Here is an 8,917-nt window from a genome sequence, read left to right as displayed (position 1 = left end):
ACTCAAGTTACAGCAGTTGTATCTCTATGGTAACAAAATAGAAGAATCTTCCAAATGAGGTATGTCAATTACCATCTCTAGGTGAATTATACTTGGTAAAATAAGCTATCTGATCCCATACCTTCCTGTTTTGGGAATCTTACCACAATAACTGAAATACTTGGTTAATGAATTTATCCGTTAATTCCCTCTCTGGCTATCTTCCTCCTGAGATTGGAAAGTTGGTGAACCTGGTGATTTTGGATCTATCCAAGAATCAATTATCAGCAACTACTCCAGAAACGGTATCCAATCTGAAGATGTTAGAGCAATTGGACTTGTCAAACAATGCATTCCAAGATAACAGTCCTGCCAGTATTGGCGACTTAGGTAGCCTGAAATCCTTAGATCTTTCATCTAACAATTTATCTGGCATCATACCCAAGTCTATGGAGAAGCTTCGGTATCTCAACTTCTTGAATCTATCTTTCAATATGTTAAGTGGCCTGGTTCCTGTTAAAGTTGGAGCTTATGCAAACTTCATATTCCAATCTTTCATGGGAAATCTTGATTTATGTGGCAATTATTCAAAAGTAAAGCTCCCACCTTGCCCAGTCACAACTCCTTCAAAATCAAAAAAGGCACTGGCATGGCTTAAATATGTTCTTCGTTCAATTGCTGCATTGATACTTATGGCTTTGCTACTAATTTTGTATATCAGATACTGGAGGAAAAGCAACAAGTTGCCAGTCTCTTTAATTGATTTATCTATAAAGTTGGGTCACAAATATATCTCATACTATGATATACTCAATGCAACTAATAATTTTGGTGAAGCAAACTTGTGGGGAAGTGGAAGCTTTCGTTCCGTATACAAAGGAATCATGTCAGATAGTGAGATTGTAGCTGTCAAGTTCTTCAATTTAGAAGTTGAAGGACCAGTAACATCTTTTGACACAAAATGTCAAGTCCTAAAGAACGTGAGACACAGAAACCTTGTGAAGATTATAACTTGTTGCTCCAACCTTGACTTTAGAGCTTTGGTTCTACAATACATTCCCAATGGTAGCCTTGAAAATTGGTTGTACAATCAGGGGCAAAACTGTTTGGATATTGTTCAGCGGATGGATATAATGATTGATGTGGCATTGGGAATGGAGTATCTTCACCATGGATATACAGAGCCCATTGTTCATTGCGAATTGAAGCCCGGCAATGTTCTTTTGGATGAAGACATGGTTGCACATGTTGCTGACTTTGGCATTGCAAAAATTCTGGGAAAATACAAATCTAAGACCCAAACGGCAACTCTTGGCTCAATGGGTTACATTGCACCTGGTAAGTTCATCCATTCATGCTATTGTCTTTATTCTAGTGAATAGAAGGGAAAGGAAATTGTTTTAGAATTTTGTTTGATATTTGATCATGTATGTAAGAACCTTTAATATGATTTTATAAAAGAAATTAAAATAAACTAATAATCATTTGTTTTTAGAACTGAACAATAGTATTTTAGTGGTGCCAAATATGTAACTTTTGGTTTTTTTTTTTTTTTTTTTTTTTTTTTTTGGGGTAAAATCTAAAACTTTTAATATCTCTCTTATTTTATATTTGTTCCCAAGGGATATAAAATTCTACATAAGATTGCAAAAGGATCTTCATTCTCAACATATATTTTAATATTTGGAAATATTTATACTATAATAGTATGGTATGTAGATTCTTCATAAATTGTCCATATTAGTTTCACTACTTCACTGGCCTTTTCAAACTGAACTTCATTTTCAAGGAAACATATGGAGTGAAAATTTTTCAGTCTATAAAAATGTTAAATCTAAAGTTCAATTCGAATGTTCATCCAACAGAATTCGGATTACAAGGAAGAGTATCTTGAAGGGTGACATTTATAGCTATGGTATTTTGTTGATGGAAACATTTACAAGAAAATGTCCGAGAGATAAAATGTTTGTTGAAGGATTGAATTTGCGGAAATGGATCATTTCCTCTTATCCTGATCGAGTTATGGAGATTATGGATATTGGTCTTTGCACAGGAGCTGAAAATGCTATTATGACAACTATGGATTCTTTAACTCAATGTTTCTCAGCTATTATGGAATTAGCAATGCAGTGTTCAAGTGATTTACCAGAAGAGAGGCTTAATATGTCTGATGTTGTGGTTAAACTTAAAAAAGTGAAATACAATTTGATGCAACATCGAAGAAGGCTTTAAGACAACAGTAGTTTATTGATTGACAAGTATCATGGTGTTTTAAGTTTGATAATATATTACTAGAAATAAATTTATAAACCAAAAAATTAAAAAAAAAAGTTTGCTTGTATCTTTTAAGGTTTACTTGAAAAACTATGTTGTGTTCCTATGCGTTTTAATGGACTGGCATATTCATGCAATTTCAGTAATTGAATTTGATGTACATATTATTATTATTATTATTATTATTATTATATGGAGATTTAAAGAACCAATGAATTTGCAAACTTAACCAGTGAAGCACCATATTATTTTCCAAAATAGGTTATATTTGGCTGAGAAATATTAAAATAATATAAGTTAGAAAAGTAACCCATTTAGCCAGACATGCAATTAGCTGTAAACGCACGAGAACAAGTTGGCTGGTTTAGTAATTTAACAACGGATTAACCTTGTAAGTTTCATCTTTCTATGTTAGATTTTCAGTTTTTTTTTTTTAAATTAAAAAATTAGCATGTAAAACCAAATAGATTAGCCACTTTGTATCCCATTTTTATTATCCACATTTTTACATATTATATATCCTAAGACAAATTGAAAAAATAATTCTCACAAGACAATATCAATTCTGAATTTGGAGAACTTCTGTCTTCTCGGACTTGGAGAAAGATTGATGGTCAACCTTTCGGTGCAAGAGTTGAAAATATATATAAAGGCAGTCAGGCCGGATCAAATAAATGAAAATTATACCAACCATTTGACTCACAGAATCTAATCTGTTGGCCAAATTCTCGACTCTATCTAAAATTAGTTGGCTTGGTCGGAAAGGTTGGATTGAGCATCCCTAAACAAGAGATAAAGGATTTCAAAAAAAACAAAGGGGCAGTTCTATGTACAATATATTTGACAAATATTTTTTACAAATAATATTTGGGTATATTGAACACTTTTCAAAAAGAATATAAATAGATAATGCACAACAAAGAGAAAATGAAAACAAAGATTATTTGTAACAACCCATACCAAAGTACCATGTTGTATAAATTTGACTAGGTTTGACTAAGTGGACTATATGTGGATACTAGGTTGACTATTTTAATGGTCAATATTTTTGGCTTGACTGAGGTACCATTATATAGAGCTTGTCGATATGAGTTCATAGACTGGCGGCACACCAAATTCTGAGTTATGGAAAAAAGTTATGGCTCTAAGAAATTTTAAGCATCAATTTTATATCAGTGTCCAGACCAGTCCCAAGTTTTTATCTGTTAGTGGTCCAAGGCTCTATATAATCCTTGAGAAGCATGCTAAACAGGAGAGAAATTCCAAAATACCCGTTTTGTTCCCCAAACCCCGAGAAATTTCCCTCCAGATCCGTGGGTCCAAACAGGATCGTTTTGAACCTGTTTACCGTCCAACTGGGTCATCGTCATTTTTGCCCAATCTGACCATCCACTATATACACGAGCCACCCTAGGAGGAAGCCCACACGGCCGCGAGCTCGGCCCTGAAATTTCATGGCAAAAGGCTGCAGGACGCTCCCAGATCGGCCAGCGAAGCTCACTGTGGCTGACAAGGTTGGTCACAGGTTTTTCGTGTTTTTCGGCCATTCTAGGTCGACCCATACACCTATCCTATCATTTTTGGACACTCTAAACTCATTTTCATGGTCCATTTTACAAGATTCTTGGCTGTATGAGAGATACGACAACAGAGAGTTCAGCTGAGACTTCCATTAAGTTTTCCAGGCACCGGAGGAACTTTTGGACCGAGATGAGCACACCATTGTGTTCCTATCTCTTGGGCTTTCTGTAGATATAAAGTTTGTGAATTTTGGATGTCATTTGATATTTTTTTCCATTTTTGAGTCGATTAGTTAAATACCAGATAAATTGGGATTATGTTTGGACAAAATTGGTCAAATTGGTTAAAATTGGAGTTGGATTAGTGAAATTAGATATTATTAGGACCCATTAGAAGGTTCAATTTTGAAAGATTAGCCATTGGATGAAAAGCCCCAATTTTAGGTACCAGGTCCTAAGGGTTCGCTGTATAATTGGACCGATTGGTGTCCAATTTATGTAATTTGGTAGTTATATAAATAATTTAAAGACATTTGGTACATACCAATGTCTTTCGTTTAGTTGTTAGAGCCTAAGACTTATGTTATTATATTACAAGCACTCGAGTTGAGCCTGAAGGGTATCTTGCAGAGGACCAGGAGCGAGCATCTACAGTGCTGTGAGTGGTTATATCATTTTAAAATATTTTGGGTATATAGTATAATATATATGTGATTTAAATATTTTACATATATATCTTTTGATTGACATGTTTGTTTTATGCATATATAAATATCAGTTTTCACATATAAGTGTTATCATTTTATGACTTTTGACAATATTTTAAGTGGTTTTCAATTCTAATGAGTTCATAAATGAACTTGTGGTATTTAAATATCTTGGTGATTGAATTGAGGTTTTAAATCATTTTCGAAATTATTTAGTTTGAGAAAGCATATTCAAAATCATATGATTTTAAGCATGTTCAAATACTTTATAATTTTATGAGCTTAAAATTGGTTTATGGTTAATATATTTCACTGTGGTATTTCTGGTTTTAGCCTGAAATAATGTTTTGAAAATTTTGAAATATTTAAATAAGCAGTTGAATTTAAATATTAAATTATGATTTATAATATAGTATTGTTTGGAAAAGTATATATAATCTTACAAGATTATTTTAAGGATACTGTATTGGTTATTTTTAATTGATGTACAATATAGTACCAGTGTCTCGGATCAGTATTATAGTATAGCTCGCGTGGTTTGCCATGGTACCATGAGGTTGGGTTCATCCCGAAAGTTTATCATTGACACGGACCATGAGGTCGGGTTTATCCGACAGTTTATTATTACCACGATGCCGTGAGTTTGGTTTCACCCAACAGTTTATTATTGCCACAGGCCGTGAGGTTGGGTACATCCTGATGGTTTATTATTTCGATGACATGTTTCATATATTGAGAGTCATGAAGTGGGTGTATCCTACGTTCTACAAATTGGTATATCGTATGGTTCATTATATACATTTGGGTATATTGTTGGTTTTTAAATATTGTGGTTATTACTGGACTTTCATATTTATTTCATGAAATTGTGTTTATAAGATTTTATGCTCAATATTTATATCTTGATTAAGGTATTTTTTAATATTACATTGATCGCTCATTTTATAACTTTGAGCATCGGTTTTTATGAGATTAAATTGGGATACAAGTTTGGGTTTTATGAAACGACTTTAAATGGGGAACTTTTCAAACTAGTGGAATAAAAGATCTTAAGAGAAAGTTTTACGGAAATAAATTATTATTTTTCTATTATACTATACCACTCATTGAGATATCTTTATCTCACAGTTTATTTGTTTCAAATTCATTCCCCTATATCCAGGCTGTTAGTAGCAGTCTACCTTGCGCACAGCTTGTCACTTCGTTCTTTCCACGATAGCTGCAGTATTTATCCTTTCTTTATTTTATCTTTATGGATTCATTTATTATTTATTTGTACTTCTAAACTTTGTCAACACTCTTAGAATGCTTTTATCTAGATATTAGACTCAGTAAAGATCATATTATATACATGTGTAGTTGTGGTCTGTGGTACAATAGGCTGGTTATGGACTTTTGTGCTATTGTGGATTTATTTTATATCAATATATTGAGGTACTATTGATAACACTAGGCAGGACCACCTAGGAGATCCTTGGAGGGTTTCCGGGGTAGGCCCTATCAGCTTGGTATAAGAGCTTTAAGTTCTAAATTTCTTGGGGTTATGCATTCCATACGTACCTTTTTGTTGGTGTTCATTATATTTTGATCAATTCTATCATACAAAACCTTTTTTTGATGTCGCGAGGAGGTAGACGTGGTTGCAAGCATGCTACGTTGGAAGTACAGCTATGTCCACTTATAAGAAGCATCTTGTTGAGAACCTGGCTCGATCACTCGAGAAGAGTGGGTTTACTATTTATTCTATTAATTAGGCTTATAAACTTGGAGCAGTGGGTTATGATGGCTCCACGGATCCTATGCAATGTTTAGATGACGACAAGATCTCATTAGCTAGCTTTATGCTAGAGGGAAGCACAAAGAAGTGGTGGACATTTGAAAGAATTAGGAGATATCACACTTGGACATAGTTCTAGACTACATTTCAAACCAAGTTTTTCCTCCAACCTTTATTAAGATTAACAGATTAAAGTTAAGACACCCACTCAGGGTTAAGGACAGTGGACAGTGAACAATGATAGCAGCCATTTTCAGAGATCTACAATCCGATGTAGCTTATGTGGCAAGTTTCATGATAGACAGTGCCAGTGGGATGGATTATGCTTTCATTACAAGCAGTCGAAACACTTTAAAAAGGATTGACCCTATCAAGGACATGGTCATGCTAGAGCTTTAAGGTTGGGAGCACAATTTCAGCTGACTGATAGATATAAAGTACATGATAAATAAACAAGCCAGACTTGAGGAGGGTTTACCAACACTGGACAACGGTCTTCATCCAACAGCTAGAGGCAGAGGTCAAAGAGGACTACTATTTACTAGAGGCAAGGTATATGGTATGATAAGTTAAGAGGCACAAATCATCCCGATGTTGTGACAGATACATTATCTATGCTTAGTAGTGACGGACATATTTTATTCGCTCAAGGATCACACGCTCTTTTGTTTTACATGAGTATGTTGCACAAGTCGGGATGACTCCAGTTCCTTTGGGGTGTTACTTGAAAATTTCCACATCCACAGGAGGATTCTTTTGACCTCGTCAGATGTTTAAGAGTAGGTATCTTCGTTGCATGGAAATTAAGATCTTATATTAGAATTTGGTATAGACCAAGTTTGGTTGATGCATTTTGGTAATCTTGTGTGGGACAACTTGTCGAGAACTAAGCTATAAATTTTATAAGTTGGTTTTGTGGCATCTGCTTTTGGGTGATGATTTTAAATCTTGGTTTTGATATTTTGTTTTCTTGGCGATTGAGGGTTTTATGCCAACCATGTTTTATGGATTTAAGGTGATTGATGTTCTTGATGATAACTTAATTTCCTAAGGAATATGATTTTTTTGGGGCATAGCTAGAATATAAGAAAGTGATGAATGTTTCCTTATGATTTAAGGATCTAGTAACTAGTTTTTAGTACTTAGTTATGATATTAGAATTTCAAGGTTCATCAAAAATGATATTTAAGATGATGAGAGGACTCAGACTTGATCTTTTGGTTTTATATTTCTTGGTGTTGACTATCTTGAGGATTTGTTAGGCTTTATAAGAATTATAAGGCTCTCCATTAGAATAAGTATGAAAATTTTTGTTTTATAACTTTGATGAATTTGGTTAAAAGAAAGATATTTGTTGAGGTTAATAAAAGTCATTAATAAATGAGGAACATGGATCTTATAATTGCAAGTATTAGGAGTGTAATCGAAGGCAAAAAAGCAATCTCAGTTTTAACTTTGTGACACTAGTATTGATTTGAGGAAATTAGATTTAAGTTCCAAACTTTCTTTTTAATTTTATCGATGGATTTTTTCTTTTAGGAAATTATGAGTTGTTACTTTTGCTTTTAAATAGTTGAAGAAGCATGAGCTGAATTATCTGACTTATAATTTAGAGCTTGCTGCAGTGATCTTTGTATTGAAGACTTAGAGGCGTTACTTGTATGGAGCTACTTGTTAAATCCTTACCGATCATAAGAGCTTTAAGGATTTGTTCACTCAAAAGGAGTTGAACTTAAGGCAAAGGAGATGGATAGAGTAGCTCAAAGATGATGATTGCATTAGTGATTATAATTCAAGCAATGCAAATGTGGTGGATGATGCATTGAATAGGAAGTCTACAGGCTAATTGGTTTATGTGCAGATAGTACAGCTTCCTTTGATGGTTGAGTTATGAGAGTTGGATGTTAATTTGTGGATGTATACTTTAGGAGCACTTTTTGCTGGCTTCTAACTACGATCGATACTTATGGATTGTGTGTTTGAAGCTCAATTTGAAGACCCTTACTTGATGAGCATGAGAAGAAAAGTAAAACAAGGAGGAAAAGTCAGATTTAACTATTAGAGGCAATAGAGCCTTAGTGGTTGATCCTAGGCACTATTTTCCAGCTAATGAAGAGCTAAAAAGGCAAATATTGGAAGAAACCCATAATTCTACCTATGCTATGTACCATGGTAGTATCAAGAAGTACCGTACCCTAAAAGAGTATTATTGGTGGGTAGGGATGAAAAGAGAAGTCGCTGAAATATGTATCCAAGTATTTCATTTGCCAACAAGTGAAGGTAAAGAGATAAAAATTCTATAGTCCTTACCCATCCCAAAATGGAAATGGGAATGCATTACAATGGGTTTTATATTCAAGCTTCCTTTCATAGTTCAGAGATATAATGATATTTGGGTGAGAGTGGATCGACTCACCAAGTCCACACATTTCTTACCCATTTGTGAGAGGTTTTCGCCTCAGAAGTAAGCGGAACTCTTTATGGATCATATAGTGAGCTTGCATTGGGTGCCAGTATCGATTGTATCTGATAGAGATCCAAGGTTCACTTCAAGGTTTTGGCGAAGATTAATGAATAAACTAGGTGTCAAGTTAAATTTGAGTACTGTTTTTCACCCTCAGACTGATAGACAATCTGAGAGGACTATTTAAACCTTGGAG

The 8,917-nt window shown here is 34.1% G+C and overlaps 1 protein-coding gene across 1 annotated transcript; it reads left to right on the top strand.

Moving 5' to 3' along the window:
- The first annotated feature begins 167 nt into the window (after nucleotides 1–167).
- On the top strand, nucleotides 168–2,211 carry LOC112492264 (probable LRR receptor-like serine/threonine-protein kinase At3g47570). Its single transcript, XM_048476993.2, has 2 exons — nucleotides 168–1,317; nucleotides 1,820–2,211. The coding sequence occupies exons 1-2, from the start codon at nucleotides 168–170 to the stop codon at nucleotides 2,209–2,211; spliced, it is 1,542 nt and encodes a 513-aa protein (XP_048332950.2).
- Nucleotides 2,212–8,917: the final 6,706 nt, after the last annotated feature.

This window comes from Ziziphus jujuba, chromosome 3 (genome assembly GCF_031755915.1).
Source record: "Ziziphus jujuba cultivar Dongzao chromosome 3, ASM3175591v1".
NCBI classification, from domain to species: Eukaryota; Viridiplantae; Streptophyta; class Magnoliopsida; order Rosales; family Rhamnaceae; genus Ziziphus; species Ziziphus jujuba.
Note: the sequence above shows the minus strand (reverse complement) of the source record. Positions and strands in the feature narration are given on the sequence as shown.

What these genes read in the sequence shown, in the direction of transcription:
- LOC112492264 (XM_048476993.2), top strand. Translation starts at nt 168, where the DNA reads ATGAATTTATCCGTTAATTCCCTCTCTGGCTATCTTCCTCCTGAGATT. An exon ending in AATGGGTTACATTGCACCTG is followed by an intron (nt 1,318 to 1,819) that starts GTAAGTTCATCC and finishes TTAAATCTAAAG; the next exon opens with TTCAATTCGAATGTTCATCC.